Source organism: Bemisia tabaci, chromosome 2, assembly GCF_918797505.1.
Source record: "Bemisia tabaci chromosome 2, PGI_BMITA_v3".
NCBI lineage: Eukaryota > Metazoa > Arthropoda > Insecta > Hemiptera > Aleyrodidae > Bemisia > Bemisia tabaci.
Genome location: NC_092794.1, coordinates 24,529,799 through 24,548,456, shown reverse-complemented (window position 1 = coordinate 24,548,456; position 18,658 = coordinate 24,529,799). Strand labels below are relative to the sequence as shown.

Here is an 18,658-nt window from a genome sequence, read left to right as displayed (position 1 = left end):
TAATAATCGATTCTTTACTACGGCCTCAAATGGGGGAATATCGATAATCGATCATTCACGCCTCGCCACTGAATCGTAGGTAGAGTGCCTTCGTAAGGAGACTACGGACGCTCATCCTCATGTGCAGTGCCGATTCTCGAAAGTTTGAAACGCTTTTTGTTCCTCCATTTGAATGCATGTGAAACAATCGATTCTTGGTGAGGTAGATTGTTTTACCTAAAATCGATGGTTTCAGTGGATTTAATTGGAAGGATAATAGTGTTGCCAGCTTGCAAAATCGCCACTGACCTCATGCGGGCTACCTGGAGCCCAAACATGGCGGGGATATTGCTCCGATGGAAACAGAAACGACCTAAGATCTGAAGCAAGTTTTCTCCAAAATTTTGCAATATTAAATGAAACGTAATTTTATGGGATTAAAATTTTGGGGCCTCATGACACCCAAAAGTTCAGTTTTAGGTCATCTGTAAATCTGCCTTACCCATTTTTTGGAACCTTAGAGGATCTGGTCGGATTTCTTGCTGAGATATAGAATTAAAAAAAGTGGCAATGACAACAAAAAGTCGCCCAAGGGGCCTGTCGAGATGACAGCACGCCGGTTAATCCGGCTCTAGTAGAGGCGGATCCAGCAATTGAGCAACACCGGATTGCCCAGGGGCGGATTAAGGGGGTGGCCATACATGGGCCGCGGCCCACGGCGGCAAAATTAGGGGACGGCAAATTTTGCAATTTTTTTAAATGCAGGTACAAAAAAATCGGTTTCAGAATAAAATTACAAAGAAGAAAAAGTGACAAAATCTCTCATTACCTGAGAATTCATTAATTTCTAATTTTGTCGTATTTCGGTGATACAAAAGACTGCGCACCTTTAATTAGTTGAGTTAAGAGAGAAACCAAACATGTAATTTGGCCTGGAGCGGCGCGGCGCAGAGAGAAATGATGACGAGGACTTGAGATGAAATAAGGAGAAGCCCTGGGCGAGGCGGTCGGCATCTAACACATATTAGCGCCTTCGAGACTGCATGAATACTTCACGCATTGCGTCAAATACAGTACGGTCAACAGCGGTCGGCGCGGCGTGAAACGCATGCTCAGTGCCTACAAGACTACATGAATACTTCACGCATTGCGCCAAACACAGTGTGGTCAGCGCGGTACAGTGGCGGAAGTTAAAATTATTAAACCACATTTATGTTTGTTCTTTCTTAATTTTTTAGTTCATTTCTTACAAATGAAAGGCCTTGTCCACACAGAGATAGGTTTACGGAACTGAACTTTCGCGCGAAGTTCCGTGAACTTTTGCTAGTAGTGTTGACAGGACTTACGCAAAAAATGTGTCCGACAAAATGAACGCGTCTTATGCACCCTTCTCCCTCCGGCACGTTCACTTGATGGTTTTTATTGATGTTTCAAAATGAATGAGAAGAAGGCGGCCCATGGGCGGCAAGTAGGTAAATCCGGCCATGGGATTGCCTCCATTTAAACTTATGCTAAATAATCGATACATTTCCATAGGTTTAAATGAAGAAAAGACGATGTTGCTAATTTGCTGAATCCGCCAATGGGCTCTGGCCTGACGGTGCATACCAGATTTTGAATCGCTCCTCTCCATACATATCCTGATAAAAAAATCACTCAACACTACTACAAAGTTAGATTCATAAACCATATTCACGTGCGCTTTAACCTACACTTGGCTGTGACGTCCTTCATTTTTGGGTCTCAAAGGATTCCAAGAAAGCCAGTGGAAGGACCTCATTCAAGGAACGACTAAAGGAATACGACAGCCGTGTCTGAAGCAATCAGAATTCTCTCACTCAGTAGCGCCTTCATGCAACTAAACCTGCTCGATGGATGTCCGTGCTGCCTATAGACAAAATGAAGGCACGCGCTTCCTCTTTAACATTCACCGTTGAGGTGGACAGACGCAAACGTTTCGCTTCGGGCGCTGCCATTCGTTCCCTGTCTGCAGCACGACGTTTTTAATCGCCGCGATTCAAAGACGAAAGCCAATGGAGAGCCTGGATTTCGATCCATTGACGTCGATTTATCGAAATCCAGGCTCTCCATTGGCTTTCGTCTTTCAATCGCGGCGATTAATCGCCGGGTGTATTTACGCCTTGAGGGGCTTGGAGGACAAGGCGCATAAGCGCAGTTTTTGAAAAATAGAGAAATTAATTATTTCAAATAAAACCAGTCTTAATGCATATTCTGACGAAAATGCGCTCCCAAATTCCAATTTTTAAGTATCAAAAAGTCAGTTTGAGCTTACTTTCCGCCATAAGGCTCCATGTAATTTCGAAACTTCGAAAACTTATTTCTCGAAATAGCAAAATCTGCACTTAAGTATGCACCTTGTCCTCCAAGCTCCTCAATTTTGAATTCCTCTCAGTTCTTTTTTATGTACTAGTGCTGTTCTTATTCTAATGAAAATTCCATACCCCGATTCATCTCGCGAACATGACCGAAAATAACGGCTATACCCTCTCGGTTCTTTTTTGCAGATCATTACCTGAGCCTAAGCAGCCTCAACATGCACGACAGTGGGGACGCCCCATTTCTCTCTGGTTCCGGACAACCCCTGAACCCGAACCAACCTTATTCGCCGGATGGTAAGCCACCTTGGAACGTACCTAATACTCCTAGGAAATAAAAAATAAACGGGAAAAAATGGATTGCTGATTAAAAAATGGAGATGTTGCATGTGTAAGGGATTTGCGATTTGACCATTGATTCTTAAGTAAAAGTTCGCGAGAAACACGATGGTGCCACTGGTTTTCTCTGAACTCATCTCCCAAGCTCAAAAAAAGGTCTCGTTGAGGCCAAAATGGAGGGGATATCCCACGCTATCCTGAGAGTCCACCTTTATATCAAGACAAACTCTCCTTGCAAAAATAGGGAGCAAATACATTGACAAGGCTGCCACTTTATTTGGGGACTCTAAAACTGAAAACACGGCACCACTGCTAAAGTATTTGCTCCCTATCTTTGCATGGAGAGTTTGTCTTGATGTATTTTGGACCTAGGTATAGTACGAGTATTTTGGACTACCGCTCTCTTTTTGGGCCGTAGTATCTTGATTTACTTTGCGAGGAAAGCTCCGTGCTTTTGATGAATGCCTTCAATTTCGTAGGATACTGTGCAAGTGTGCAATACCTCTAGTGTGAAATAGTTGCTTCAAGCGCCGTGGCAAGCTGCGGCGCGGCGGGCGAGCGGCCAGCGCAAAACACGCATTGGCGCCTACAAACCTAACAGGGATACTTCACGCGTTGCGCAATGCGTGAAGTATCCCTGTTAGGTTTGTAGGCGCCAGTGCGTCGCCGCTCCGCTTTATGTTAGGCTCTGATATTTAATCTGGCGGAGTCAGCGTTATTCAACTCATGACTTTGAAATGTTTGCACACTCTGTATGGACCATCTCATTTTAATTGATGAAAAAAAAAATATGTTTTAAAGGAAAATATAATGTGTGTTTTGTAAATATTAAAGTGGTTCCGTATCAAACTTAATGATTTTCAAAGCACACGAATTTCTACACAATTTCTTATAGCCTTTCATAGCAGATGGCGATAAGGTGTATAATCCGGCGATAGGAACTATAGCCCGCCCTCATAATTTTTTATCGCTTCGTATAGCCTGGCTCTATGATTTTCTCCGCTTTCTGCAGCCAGCTATATGATTTTCTATCGCCTCCTTTAGCCGGCTTTAAGAATTTTTATACATACAGTATTTTGAAACGCAGCTCCTATCGCCAATTTTTACCAGGGTTTGTAATAAATCCCTAAAAATCAAGACACTTTTTAGGATATTTTAATGCCTACTATCATCTATTTTGTGCCTCATGTAAAAGTTATTTGGATAGGTATTTTCTGAATAATTTTAGCTCAATTAAAAAAAATGCGTTTATCTTTGTTCCCATGTGTATAAATCTCGGATTATTTTTTAACTTTTTTTTTAAAGAGATAGTGAACCAACATATCTCCTTGATATTTTCTGTGAATATTTAGGTATTAGGTATAAATGCATGCAGATACCTAATTCACAGATAATTTCAAGAAAATATGTGAGTCATTTTGCCCCTAGTACAGAAAAATAAAACATGAGCAGAGATTTGGAACTTCAGATCAGACAAGTACATTTTTCGACTTTAGTCAATAATACCTATCTCCATAAATATTAAATACCTTAGGTATCCTGGTAACTAGGAACCTGAGAATATTATTTTAAAGGAAACACTTGCATGCACTAAAAATAATTCCTTTTTATTGCAGACGGATACCCCACACACTCTGGAGACAGTTTTTGCAGTTCGGACATCTCGCTAGATGGGAGCACTAACTTAGATGAGGGAGGTTCTGATTCTTTGTCCCTCCCGCCACCAAGCCATGAAGGAATTCTCCACGGCACATTAGGCCAAGTTAATCCCATTGACAAATTATATCTCATGCAGAACTCGTACTTCAGTAACTCTGAGCAGTGAAGATCAAGAATCATGGACAAATCTACAGATAAGAATCAAGAAGATTATTGTGGTGCATTAAGCAAAAATGAGGCATTTAGATTTGAATATTTCCATTGATAAGTATGGCGTGGATGCTTATGTGTGGCAAGATTGTAAATATTTTAGCGCATACCATGGGTAGAGAGATTTTTTTATATGGTGCAAATGAATAAGGACATACTTGAAGAGCTAATGGGAGATGAAATTTATAGACTGCAGATCTACATGATCTATGTAATGATCTACATGATTGGATTTGAAATTCTCTCAAGTCATGAGTAGTTTCAGAGCGAGAATCAGAGATTGCTGAGGAAATTGGATAAATATTTTTCTCTCCAAGTCAGAAAAAAAAAAAAAAAAAAAAAAAAAAAGTACAGCTGGGAGCCAAAAAATGTATGTGTATATTATGGTGCTAAAAGAAACTAGTCAAAACAGGTAGTGTTGAGATGATTCTTTTTTTTCTTCTTTTTTTTCTCTTTGACTGCTGTCTACTTGCCAAAAACAAAATACCTACAATCAAAAGTGCAAAAAACTAGCCGGTTAAAATATGTAAGTATTTTAAAGGATCATTTTTCTGGATTGACCGCAAAGCTATTGTTGTATCAGTCTCTCTTTAGAGGGGAAGCGGGACCTATAAAGCCTTGAGAAAGGTGCACATTTTTCTGGTACTTTCGCTTTGAGATTCTGGGTTTTGAAATTTGAATTTTCAAGAGAAAGGAAGAATCAGGAGGTGATCGGAAACGTTTTGAAGGTTGTTTTAAGTACCCGTGTACAACATCTTATAAATTTTCTCTTGGGTGATCAATTTAAGAGATTCAAAAGCAACCAATACTTCCAAAACACTTTGATATTTGTTTAATTTTCCTCCACCCATTTTCTTGGGTTTATATCTTTGTCAACTATGGGTATGCTGACATTCGTTTGATAAAATACGGTTCACTAAAGTTAAAAAGTTTGAATATGGCTCACAGATACTAGGAGATGATACATAGTATTAAAATTAATTTTCTGCTGTGCACAGATGGGACTGCACTTACTGGTAGACACTTCGGTATTTATGACTGTGCGGCAATGTTTTAGAGGCAATTAATTTTATTAAAACGTTAATTAGTTTTCAGCCTCTACATTAAAAACAGAGAGCAAAATAAAATAAACCTATACTTAATTTGGACTTCAAAAAAGGAGATGAAGAAGGTGCACCTCTAAATAAGCAATACCTCCTTATGTTGCTATCATCAATTCTATCTGCTATTGTTCTCAATTGGAACCTACATCGATGGTGAAATTGCAGGAATGCATGCCTCGCTTTCGGACGTTGCAGCCTCCTTGTGCTTGATTTTCTACATGGAAAACTGCCTACCGAACGTTATTTTCTGAGAAACTTTGGTCATTTTCCTTCTCTTCGGATGGGATATGCTCGGAAAATTTCAAGCCATGGTGTTTAGTTGGTTTTCTTATTGAAAATAAATTAGGAGCGGAAATTTCCAAACACCACGACTGAAATACATGTTTCTGTAATTTCACTACCTGACATGTTTGGTGAGAGATTGGGTGATAAAATGTGAGATATAATGAAAATGTTGGTAACGTCATATTTGTTGATATGTGATACTGATACTAAACATGTTTCAAAAACATTAATGAAAAACTAGACCAAAGAGAGTAGTTTCAAGCATTTTGAATAATTTGCTGATTTACCATGTATGTAATTGCATTATGTAAATTGTTGTAAATATTATCATGTATTAAATTTTTTGCTATGTGCTCTAACTACAAAATAAAATAAAATGTTAAAGGCTAAAAAAATCCTTGCAAAATATCTTGGTGCTGGTAATGGTCTTTGGATCAAATCTCTAGTACACAGTATTGTAGGAACAATTGGAAATCTACTCCCAGTCCTTTTTAAACCTTTTTTGCTTGATATTCTGGCAAAGTAGAACCAAGTCACCAATTTTAACAGATTCATTTTGTTGTCTCCTCTTGGGAACATATCTTGTCTGCTCTTCTTGAAAAGTTCAACGAAGCTTTTAATTTTTCGCAGGAGAACAAAAGCATGAATTAGCCTGAAAATTTCAAAGTCTTTTATCACAAGAGAGAGGAAAAATTACTAGAAATTTCAGGAAAATTTATGTGACTGTTCTCCTGTAGGTAAACGAATTAAATTTAAGTAAGAAACACTGAGACACTGCAATCAAGATATGTTTCTTCGTCGGGTATGCACCAATTCGATTCCCTCAGTTCTTACAGTGTTAAATTATAACTTTTTGGAGGAAATATTTTCAGGAGCGCAATTTACAAAGCTCATTTAATGGAAAGTAGAAGGTCCTTCCTTATTTCTTAGCTTATTATCATTCATTAAGAGGCATTCAATTCCAAGATTGTGAGGATTGTGCATATCAGATACAATGCTTAGGCTGATTGCGATCATTGCTATAAAATTGTTCCAATGATAATTCAATAGTCTGGATCTAGAAAATTTTCCTCAAAAAATCTATTTGAAAATGGTGTCTGTTGAATAACAGTTACTAACTATTTCATCAAATGTCTCATACCATTTTGAACATGTACCCTTACTTGTAAGATTGAATTTTTACAATTTGTGCAGATCTGAACCATGACTAATTTTGGGAAACGTGTGATATAAAATATTCGACCATAACAACCACTAAAACTGGTGATGTAGTTCTTAAAAATGCCAGACGCAAAAAAATTAATTTGCCCTACACTAAGAAAGATGAATAATAGGGAGATAGAAATAAGTTTTTTTGATACAAACCAAAAATGAGCTTTTCCCCTCTGTAATGAGATTTTCAGTTGTACAATCGCACATGGTAAAATATTCAATTCTGTCTAAACGATTTGTGCATCAAACTGCAATGTGTTATAGTAGTAAAAATAGTAAGTGATACATCCACTTTGTAGAGTATGAAAATCAAGGATAGTTCAGAGTTTTTCCTTAAAAGTATTTTTTTTTATCGTATAAAATTTCTGTGCCAAAGATTAGTGAATTAAAAAATGAATTGATCCTAATCAGTCAAGTTCACGTGAAGTTTAGGCTTTATACTGTATTTCCCACTATTTGATATGATTATACTTATTCGATTCATTTTCCTTTTTTGTACATGTTTGTAAATAAAGTTATTTTTAAGGGAAAATTTTCAGCTCACTGACCTATTCTTATTCATTTTCATTTTTTTCTTCTAAGTAAAGTCAACCCTGTGCAGTTTTTGAGACTTTTTTTCTACTTATTTCAATGGAAAAAAAGGCGGTTTTCTGATTCAGCACGTCATGGGTGTTTAAAAATATCTTACAAAGTTACATCATGAAATAATTGAAGAACTAGTTATGAAGAGATCACATTTATTCATTTATTCTTGAAAAAATCTACCCTTGAGGTTGAGGAAATTATGGGCAGTTAATAATGGAAAATATGCCTAAAATAGTTCATTATTTTAAAACAAAAACTATACATTCCGAAAAAAATAGTTCAGTGATCTTAAACTTATTGACACCTCACACTTATGAGATTGTCTATTTCTTCGTGAAGACAGTTTATGGGAAGGCCTTGAAACCTTAAAATTAGGTGATAAACAGATTATCTACTTGCATAACACATGAAAAATAAAATCCTCTTCTGATTAATGGGTAAATTAACTTTTTGGAACAAATTTTAGTTGAGGTACCTATATCTTACAAAATGAGAGGTAGATATTGCCGCATATGAGAGGGTTACAATATTTGATATCAAATGTTATCTCACGTAAAAAATAGGGGCCTCATTTTTTGAACATTCAATTGAAAGCGATTCTAATATTACAGAGAGAAAACAAAAACATTATAAGGAGGGCAAAATTTCAAGCTTAAGGATTATGGTATTGTACCGTATAGAGAACTTCAGGCACAATTTCTAAGACCTTCTTTGCTCTCATTGCAAATAGTGAATTCCAATAGTTTTTTTTTTTTTTTTTTTTTCGAAGTAATAAAAATAAATTTTTACTTGCAAAAGAAAATTATCAGACATGGTTATCATGACAGCAAAGTCATGACAATTCTTTAAATGAATCATATTTTTCACTCTCAAGTTGAGAATTGTTTAGCACTGTCACCTTAACACCTCTCTAAAAAGAAGAGTCTACCAAACCAAAAAAGTAAAAAATTAGCTTAAAGATAAAAGAAATCACTGAGAATAGAAAAGGAATACAAACTGAAGTCCCCATTTTGTCCTCTTAGGAAAAAGACAAGGAAAAGAAAGCAGGTTGCAGCCTTCGAACATTACATACCAGTTATTGCATGAAAGAGAGTCATAAAAAAGGAAAGTAAAATATCTGGTACTGAAATTTTAAGATTCTGGATCTTACGAACACTGATTAACGTGATGACATTGCCTCTTTCCTTGTGGCATCTTGTAATAGCTGATTATCAACTTCATCGGCTGGTAGCTGGACATATCTAACGACAGATCCTCGGATGAAACAATTTTTTACGGATAACTGTGGGAAAAAATTAAAATACTATTATTAGGTATTTACAAAGAAGTTTCAGGCATCTCTTTTTAAGCACGATATTGCTAGAAAACTTTTTAAGACAACACCAGAGACTATTCACAAAGGGAGATAAGCAATTCTAGAGGAAAAACAGAGCCTCGTGACTTCCATAGAATCAAGACCATTCCTAAAATTCAAACTTCAGTAGTAATTGAAATTACTGAGTTTCATACAATATTTAAAACAAAAACTATTCTCAAGAACAAAATTTTTCTTGTAGCTTTTTCTTTTTAAATGCATAGGGACGAACAATTATGTCCTAATTTTTGGCAAAGGTTTCAAATATTCAAATGTAACTCCTATATAAGAGGTAAACTATGAGTCACAAATTAAGGCTGATTGCATGAAGCGGCTCGACTCTGCTCAGCTTGATTCCTAACATCTAAATGAATCCATCAAAATAGGTCATCGACCCATTGACTGTTGAGTGCTGCCTATCAAAATTAAGAGGTGCTGCTACTTTTTGATCGACATACATTGTAAACAGAGTGTCGAATGCATGTCTTTTGATGGAAGAAAACAACACAAAAAAATTTGGCTTGGACTGTAAGTGCCAATGTCATAAACTCACTAATGAGTGTGATCTTCTGATGAGGTCTAATAGGACCCAAAGCGTTATAGATTTCTCGGCGTGCCCAGAGTGCCTTAAAAATTGTGAAGGCTGAGAGAAATTTTTACTCATTTCTGTTCAAAGGTTTTCACTTTTCCAACTCAGGTAAAATAATGTAGCTTTTCTTTTGTCTACAAATTGCTGGCTAATATGTTCTCCATTTTTAAATTTAATGAGAGAGAAAAACATTGATGATGAAGGGGTTCAATTTTTCAGCAATGATAAGGTGCTGATAAAAGGAGCTGTGAGTAATGAATGTATAAAAATTGTGAAACCCAGATTTTTCTAGAGCTGTCCAAATATTTCAGTGTAAGGGGCTGATAGGGTATCATAAAATTAAAGAGCGTGTTGAATGAAGAAAGTTAAATAAAATTAGTCAGGAAAAACTCACCATATGAGGGTATTTGTCAGTGTCTGTAACGCTTATATCTAACAATTTAATATTCAAATACTGATCTACTGAGTGCAATGTCCCACATATACTGGAAAAAAGACAAAAGTATTGAAGCAAGCCATTAAAAAGAGTTTTGATGATTCACAGAAGGGTTACATGATGTGTGGTAGTAATTATTCTTTAGTTAATAATTTTAAAAATATTCAATTGTTAGTGACCCACTGAAGATAATATTCGGACTTTTCAATGAACTTTAGACCTCAGTTTGTTTCTTTGTTTCAATTCTGCATCATTTTTTATGGGAGCCATGTATAAAAATAACTTCAAAAAGAAGGTTGGTGAAAAAAATGTATGCATGCTGAAGTTTTAAACATTAAACAATTTGCAGATAAGGACCACCCCTCCAAAAGAGCTTTGAAAAAAAAAACTGATATTACTTAGAAATCATTGAGTTACGCAGAATTTGAAGAAATCCGCTTGGCAAGTATGATGCAATTGCACCAAATGGGAGCAGATTCTCAGGAAAAGCATCCTCTGATTGAAATCCATAACAATTCTTAAAATTTTGTACCTTCAGTGAAAGGCTAGGAGTTTCATGTTACTTCTAACTCCCGTGCAAGATGTTGTGGTATTAAACTAATTTCAAAATAAAAGTAAAAGTATAGAAGAATCCACTCTTTATAATTCCACTTTTGCCCAAAGCTTAATTTAACATGATGCAAATTTTTTTGCCATTTCCTCTTTTTGAAAAATTTAAATTGGAAGTAAGCCATTTTTGAGGCTTTGTCACATCATAAACATGCTGTTTCGCAAATTTTACTACCTTTCTAGCAGAATTAAGTTCTACTTTTCTTGATCTGAAAGGCTAAAAAACCTGACTTTATATCATGCTGAATCAATAGGTTACCATTACAGCATGATAATATTATTCAGCAGCATCAATCAATTACTAGGAAATACTTATTAAAGTATTGTAGGAAGAGCAGCTTAATTTCCTTGTATAGCTTCTTTCAGAATTTGTATTCTTTTTTTTTTTTTGAAATTCAGGTTATTTTTGCATTAAATATGTTGACCTTAAAATATAATTGATTGAATACGTGCCACCACTTTATCCAAAGCATAATTGTTGAAACTTAATGAAAGTGATGTCCATACCTGAGGTCATTTTTCAACTCGACTACGACATCCTTGCCAACCAAGGATTTGAAGAAAGAGTAGAACAGCTAGAAAAAAAGAAATGAAACATTTGATATCAGTCTTTTCATGCATTTATGTGGTCCATGGGAGGTTATAGAGAGGAAAGAATAGATTGAAGGGAGTGGAAAAATTGGTAGATAAAAACAAGATAACGATTGATAATTTGGTTCTATACACAAAAACAGATCTGCCGGAACAGAGGATCTACAATATATTTATCAATTTTTAATGAAAGAAAAATTCAATTGGTACTCTAGAAATCTTACTAGAACTCACGTCAGATAAGTTTACAGCTGTTTACTTTCTATGTGCAAGGTGCAAGTGAGTGCCATGAAGTCATCCAATGTCCATCAAGGATTGACCACAAGCAATGATACCACTGTGTGCATTGTCTACTATGCGTGACGGTCAAAAGTAAACAACTCCAACTTACCAGGCAAGTTTTAAATGTTAAGATTTTGAAGACAAATTTGAATGCGATGTCTAGCACATCAATAAAGTAAAGTTATTAGCTTTCTTGCAGTGACAGAATTCGGTATAACTCCATGCACAATGAAGCTCATCTTCAATTTTGAATAATAGTACTTGCTTTACAATGAAACTCTTCTTCAATTTTGAATAATAGTACTTTAAAGCTTTAAAAAATGGTGTTGTTAACTGAGCTCCCAATGCAAGCTAATATTCTCATATTAGACAAGTCCTATTGGTAACACTAAGAGACAGGACAGGATTTGAGAGCTTCCACTATCATAAAATTAATAGTTGGGCTCTGAATGAGCAGTAGCAGTCTACAGAAGGAAGAGGGACAACAGTAGAGGAATAGCATCAGTCTTCCTATTAAATCAAAATCTGCTACAGCGTTACTGCTTGTACAGATATATCAATAGACTACCAACCTTGAGGAGGTTTTAATGATTGGAAAATCTATCATTGATAAAACGCAGGTTAGATCGATCGGTTGGTAAATACATTGGCAAATCCATCTTAAAGAACACAGTTGCTTCGGGATCGATTCTTTGTTATCATATTTAAGGTTTAAAAGTTGGGTTTTCCCTCAGTGGAGCCATTGATGTGATGCAAAGGGCTTTCCACTATGGCTCCATTAGCCACAGATGTTGGCTTCAGCCGCGCTGTGACGATACACTCCGAATCCACTAGCTGTGGCAGATCAGTTAAGACGTCACCATCAACCAACCAGTTTAAGAACACAGTTCCGTGCTGGATAGTACCGCCAATCATAAAGAAACCCTCATTGAGTTGTTATTGTTTGGTTTGAAAACAGGGATAAGGGGAAATAAATTAAAATAAAATATTAATAGTCCGGCAGCACAGGGTTGGAACGACTCACAATCAAGGAACAGTGCAAAACCCCATAGCCCATATAATTTTTGAAGACGAAAGTAATTTTGGCAATGGCTTACCATATTGATTTCGATTGGTCAAAACATCAACTAGACACTTATTCGTTTGAAACTATACGTTAAACACAAAGTAGACACATTTTTTGGTACAGAACCGGCTAAACAGGGGGAATCGCTGTTGTTATTATGATTAACTTTGGAGGTTAGTTTTCGGGTGTCAGCAGTAAACGTTGCATCGTCAACAACCTTCCCGAAAACTCATCACTCAATGTCTTTTCTTTTCGTGGCTCGTGCTGTTACTTTGTGACCACGTTGTTAATCATATTTTCGACAAAGTAAGTAATTTTTCGCCTTTTAATGTCTCAGTTTCTAGTTTTTAATCCTCATGTTCGTCACATTATCTTACAAAATTTCATAACACTTGCAGAACACCGCCCGGCTCCATGATCGGCCTCCCAGTTGGCTGTGAACAAGTAGTTGACAGATAGCCTAACTCATCTAAACTCCTTTTTTCTCCCATTTTCTGATCATTTACCTTGTCCGAATAGATTTAAGAATTTTTGAGTGTGAGTCTTTGCACTATCCGTTGCATAACTTTAGTTATTTTCCCAAGTAAAAAGCCCCACCTGCAAAACAAGACAGTGGTCACCGATCAGGCCTGTGGCGATAATGCAAGATTAGCCTCTGGTTTCCTGTTGTCACTTGATTATTAAGCTTTTGAAGTTTTTAGTAGATATGTTGAGAGCTTCGTAGGGCCTATATAATTTGTTGCGAATACAGGCTACTCGCATTTGTTGCTGTCTGGTAGCATCTGAAGAGGGCATAACCTGCAATTCTACTGCAAAGAACCTTTTTCCGATAACGCCTGTTCCACTGAATTATAGTTAGTACTATGTTAGCCACTAGGCTAACGATATTTTGCTGAAACTATCTTTAATAGCAACACTGGAAGAAAGATCACTGATGAAAGGAAATTAAGGTGGGCTAGAGTCCATGCGAAATAAGATAACGCACTTCTCGACTGCAGCAGCAGATCGCCGGATACCACTTTTATCTTTAAAGTAGTTAGATGAATCAAGATGGCGTACCTTCTGTTACAGTCTGAAAGTGCGTAAACTTAATTGGCTCAGACTCCATCCTGTTCTGAAGTGGTGGCTTTTCATTTCAGGAAGAGATTATAAATATAAGTAAGTGGTGCAGACTGTAATGCCATCAATTTTCCGAAGATTGATTAGTTTTTTTTTGAAAACGTTTTCTTGAAGAAAGTTTTACATTACGTTTGTGTTGAATTGCACCATAATTTTGGACATCACAGTCCACTTTTTAAGTCCCGTGGATTTCTAAGATCTTCAATAGCATATACTGAAGGTGTCATCAGCTAAGTTGGCACTTCTTCTCATTCTATTTGCAAGCAACTGCTGTGTGCCTTGTCCAATAGGGATCTAGGACTGACTACGCCCACGACCAGGCTGTGGTCAATCCTTGGCCGCTATTGAATGATAGCATTTTCTGCACTCAAGCTAAATGTACACAAGTGCCAACTTAGCTGACGACACCTCTACTGACCAATATCTTTGTGTTAATGAATTGGAAACTGCTGATACCTTATTTTCTATTTTAAATTTTAAAGCCAAGTAATTCTTGCGGGGTGGTTAAGTACATCTTGCCGGTTGCCTTGGGCTGTATAATTCGAGTTCCATTGCCTCAGGAAAAAATTGAGAATATGGTTTTTAAAATTTTTGTAATTATAATTTCAGATGCCGAGTTCACTGACGCTCAAAGATGTTGACCAACAGAAATTTGTCACAGCGTTTGCTGCTTTCCTTAAAAAGTAAGTGTTTCCTTTATTTTGAAGGGTGTGTGGTCTTTGTGAATTAAATGTCATTTGGGATTAAGGGAAGGATGTATTATTTCTTTGGTATTTAATCTGATTTGGAAAGATTTTAGTAACAGAAACCACCAAAGAAGTCCTACAAAGTTTTGATTGAGAATAGGGCTTGAAGTTTCATTTCTCTGCAAGATTCAACAAGGATACATAGGACAACACAAGGAAAAAGTTAAATGACTATTTTCTTGTAAGCAGTATTTTTTCCCCTGTCTTGGATCATTCAACAAACATCAAGTATTTACCAAAATTGACCCCTAGGCAACAATTCAAAGTCAGAGATGAAAAACGGGGAATTTGAGAAATCCACTGTTTAATATTTACTGGTTCTGTTGCTAGTTTTACAAATGATTCCTGTCACATGCTAATAACATCATGAATAATTCAAATTATGGTAGTAATTTTGACATATTCAAAACTTAAAATTGATATTTTTTACCCGAAACCCGCACTGAAAAATTTGAGTTCCTGCCTTATGGCATCATTTACTCTGTTGCGTCACTTGACAAACTCAAGCTCTCTTCAAGACACAGTAACTAAGCAAGAAATAAGCTTAAACCATGATTAGTTTTCTCTTGCATCCTACCTAAAAATTTTCTGTCAAATTATTTGACTTCAAATTGAAATCTATCATCATGTCCTTGTTCATATGTCTTATTATTTTTTATATTTATTTGCAATCAGATCAGGAAAGCTGAAGGTGCCTGCCTGGGTAGATGTAGTGAAAACAGGAAAACACAAGGAACTAGCTCCTTTTGACAGAGATTGGTACTACACAAGATGCGCAGCTGTTCTGAGGCACATTTACTTCAGGTCGCCTGTAGGAACCAAAACTGTCTGCAAAATCTTTGGAGGTAATCTAAATTTCTCTTCACTCTCTTGGTTAATTAATCATAAAGGAAAAAGGTGTAAAAGTAACTTAGACCAAAAAGCAGAAGCCAACAAAAGTTGATGGAGTTTTTTTTTTTACCTATAAGTTGGATATCATGATCTACAAATCTTTTTTTTAGGGGTCGATCAGTGAAATGGTAACATTGAGAATTCGTTTGAATTTAAATTCAGTCACCTTCATTCTATTTCTTCTTTGTTACACTCTCTATTTCCTGATGAATTTTTAATTTTAATGCCTGTAGATAGATACAAGGCAGAGGTATGGTTTCTTATTTTTAATGTTTTTAAATAAAATTTGATCTCAAGAAAAGAAGGAAAAAAATTATTTTTGGATGATCCATAAAAGAATGTCTAACTAATTCTTGAACCTTTTTGGAAATTTTAGCCGCAATCTTCTTGCCCAACATAAATTTTTGTGTTGTTTTCACTGTTTGAACATAGCATAATTTTTTGTGTTCTTTTCACTGTTTGACTATTCAGAGACCTTGTCCTACCTCCTTTTTCGGTAGGCTAGTTGTTGCATTTGGATAGGGTGTTGTAATGCAATGGCTCACATTATAGCAGGGACGTAGGAACTTCCGATCACTCGATCACAATAATAAGGCTGTTCACGTTGTACATGATAAGGCTGAGAAAATTAGGAAAGCTCTTTTCGACGGTGCAAGTCCGCAATCACATAACTCGTTTGCCGTGTCTGAAAATTTCCGCCTCTAAGTTATTTTTTTAAGGAGAACAAATTGACATCATTCCTTGAACTTTTTGCAGAATTTTCTTCGCACAGAGAAGAAAAATCACGGCAGTTTTAAAGCATTGCCGTTGAGTAGTTTTCAGTTTAAAAAATAAAGTATAATAGAAAGTCTGCGACGTCGCAAACCGAGTTATGTGATTGCCGACTTACAACGTCGTTTTGCTTGATCGAAATCCCGTGTATTGATGTGAAAGTGTGTTTTTCTTAGAACCGCAATTAGTTCTCGAAATTGCGGTAATTAGGGCTAAAGGACCAAAAAAAAGTCATTGCTTTGAAAACTATGGGGAAAAAGGGTTTTTTCAAGATTAAGACCAGTTGGTAAAGTTTAAGAACTTTCTGCATCCCTGCATTACGGAAATTCTACAACTGTGTTTCACGATTTCAAAGTTGTTTTTTTTCCAAACTTAGCTCCCTCTCAGTTTCAATTTTGTGGCATTTTAAGTTAGTAGTTTCTTTTATCACTCTCAAGAAGTTCTGTCTTCAGTTGGAAAAACAAATAAAGAGGTAGATCAGGTTGAAGCTTTCCTTAAAATTTCTAACACTATATGTGCAGTTTCCTCGCTTCATGCTTTGCTTCCCAATGCGGAACATTAAAATTTTCCAGGCGAACTCTCTTGGAATCATAGTGCACATAGTAACTTTAATTGAATGCCCATCTGTTTCAGGACGCAAACGTAATGGTGTCTGCCCTTCACACTTCTGCCCTAGCGCTGGCAGCGTAGCTCGTAAGGCCCTGCAGTCCCTGGAAGATTGCAAATTGATCGAAAAAGTCGAAAAGGGACGAAGAATCACTCCATCAGGCCAAAGGGATGTTGACAGGATTGCCGGGAAAGTTCGAACGGAGATTAAGAAGAAGAAGTTCCTCCATCAGCAGAAGACATCCGGCATCAAAGTTGCCATTCCTGGAACCATCGATGCTTAAGCTTATCCTCTTTTTTATTTGTAATTAAGACCTAAAAATTTTTAATAAAATAAACACAAAAATTGTTTTCTTAAATTTGTGTTAGCTTTTTGCCTAAAATTTTCCTGTAGGAACTAATTAAAAATTGCGGTGACTTCCTCAATGTTTTCCCCTCTTCTTGTAGAGTCAGAAAATAGAGAAATGATTACTTATGTATCATTGCATTATTTACACACAGTTTTTCACACTTTTGACTCTATTTAATTTAAATGAGGAATGAAATAACAGGAATTGCCTCCTATGTGTGATTCCTACCAATTTTTCATGAACCCAAAAGAATACCCTATCTGAAAGTTATCTTATACAGGCTGCTTATTGGTTTCTCTTCAAGAAATTGACTGCAGCCTGAATTTTCAATAGTTTCAATGTGTACAAAAAGTCCTTTTTCTCGAATTGAGCCATTGAAATGCAGTGTTTTTTCAACCATTGATCTGAGGAATGGAAGAATGATAACTCAGACTTATGATCAGTCGAAGAAATAAAAATTTTCACTTCTGGAACTAAAAGGATCAAAACCAATATGGTCCCTTCTTGCTTTGAACACTAAAGGGGAAGTTAGAATCATACTTTTCTTTCAAGTGCAAAGGAAAGTTGATTTCACCTTTAATTAATTCTACAGGATGGAGGAAAGTCATTTAAAATTTCCGTCACTTGGGGGGGAGAGGGAGGTGTTTAGTCAACAGTAAGCCTTGTTTCCAATAGACAGCTTTGCATTCAGAGCACTGTCGAATGTCAGTTTGATGAGACCAGGCAGAGTGCAATTAGATCGGTGTTGCTCTGCTTTTCGACACATCATGTAGAGCATCTTTTTAACCTTTGAATCAAGCTGTAAAGTCGTGGAAAGCAGACTTTAATATTTCCCCCTATTTGAATTATGCTTGCAAGCACCTATTAAACACAGCTTCATCATAGAGATTAGAATCCATCAACCTAAAATCACGTCATCCTCTACTCCCTAAATCTTTATCTCATATAGCCCACAAGTCGTGTCGGTGACGACTGTGCTTTCTTGTTCTCAAAGGTGCAATTGATTTTTAGTTCACTTTAGTTTAGATATTTACTATCTTATTTTAATAGCCTTAATAAAATTTTGATGTTCTGAATATGTACGGCACCTCCCTCCACCCTAAGAAAATTTTAATATAAGTACAGATTCTCTCTATAATGTGAAGCTTTTCAAGGAACAAGAACTTACAAATAATGAACGTATTCCAGGATTGGTTAATAAGATCATTTTCAGAGAAAATAAGATGCTGCGTAGGTAGGTAACATAAATGTTTCTTCGAGAATTTTCGGACCAAAAATTAATTCATGTCCATGGATCAAAAAAATAGTTCATGAGAACAATTGACTTTAAAGGATTTTTAATATACATTTCATTTTTATCGTATTAAAACCAACAGAATTAGATCATATTTCATTCAGTTCGCTGAAAGTCGCTCATTAAAATCAATTGAAATAAACGTTCGAAATACGCGCTTCGCGTGTGAGGAACTACCAACGGTATTAGCCATCCTGAACCAGAGGTTGGCTATATTTTAGTTTCTCAGTACCATTAGGTATACGT

At 36.3% G+C, this 18,658-nt stretch overlaps 3 protein-coding genes across 4 annotated transcripts in view; 2 read left to right on the top strand and 1 right to left on the bottom strand.

Moving 5' to 3' along the window:
• The window catches only part of LOC109029933 (LIM homeobox transcription factor 1 alpha), a 42,991-nt gene extending 36,735 nt beyond the window's left edge, over positions 1-6,256 (top strand). For both annotated transcript variants that reach the window (XM_019040652.2, XM_019040660.2), the window contains exons 7-8: positions 2,505-2,612; positions 4,271-6,256. In XM_019040652.2, coding sequence (XP_018896197.1) covers positions 2,505-2,612; positions 4,271-4,479 — 317 coding nt within the window. In that variant the 3' untranslated portion in view covers positions 4,480-6,256. The remainder of the gene's footprint in view (positions 1-2,504; positions 2,613-4,270) is intronic.
• A 1,587-nt stretch (positions 6,257-7,843) lies between these two features.
• LOC109029953 (U6 snRNA-associated Sm-like protein LSm2) lies at positions 7,844-12,807 on the bottom strand. The gene is made up of 4 exons (XM_019040681.2): positions 12,667-12,807; positions 11,204-11,271; positions 10,046-10,136; positions 7,844-8,990 (listed from the first exon to the last, which is right to left on the bottom strand). Exons 1-4 carry the CDS (start codon positions 12,667-12,669, stop codon positions 8,868-8,870), a joined length of 285 nt encoding a protein of 94 aa, XP_018896226.1. The 5' UTR covers positions 12,670-12,807; the 3' UTR covers positions 7,844-8,867.
• On the top strand, positions 12,800-17,127 carry LOC109029946 (small ribosomal subunit protein eS19). The gene is made up of 4 exons (XM_019040671.2): positions 12,800-12,941; positions 14,364-14,437; positions 15,176-15,345; positions 16,796-17,127. The coding sequence occupies exons 2-4, from the start codon at positions 14,364-14,366 to the stop codon at positions 17,050-17,052; spliced, it is 501 nt and encodes a 166-aa protein (XP_018896216.1). The 5' UTR covers positions 12,800-12,941; the 3' UTR covers positions 17,053-17,127.
• The last annotated feature ends 1,531 nt before the right edge of the window (positions 17,128-18,658 follow it).

Bases quoted from the DNA above. Each gene is read 5' to 3' on its own strand.
- LOC109029953 (XM_019040681.2), bottom strand. The intron at 10,137-11,203 runs GTATGGACATCA...TCTTTTTTCCAG, and splicing joins GAGTTGAAAAATGACCTCAG to TATATGTGGGACATTGCACT. The intron at 8,991-10,045 runs GTGAGTTTTTCC...TTTTTCCCACAG, and splicing joins CTGACAAATACCCTCATATG to TTATCCGTAAAAAATTGTTT.
- LOC109029946 (XM_019040671.2), top strand. From the start codon at position 14,364: ATGCCGAGTTCACTGACGCTCAAAGATGTTGACCAACAGAAATTTGTC. The intron at 14,438-15,175 runs GTAAGTGTTTCC...ATTTGCAATCAG, and splicing joins TTTGCTGCTTTCCTTAAAAA to ATCAGGAAAGCTGAAGGTGC. The intron at 15,346-16,795 runs GTAATCTAAATT...CATCTGTTTCAG, and splicing joins TGTCTGCAAAATCTTTGGAG to GACGCAAACGTAATGGTGTC.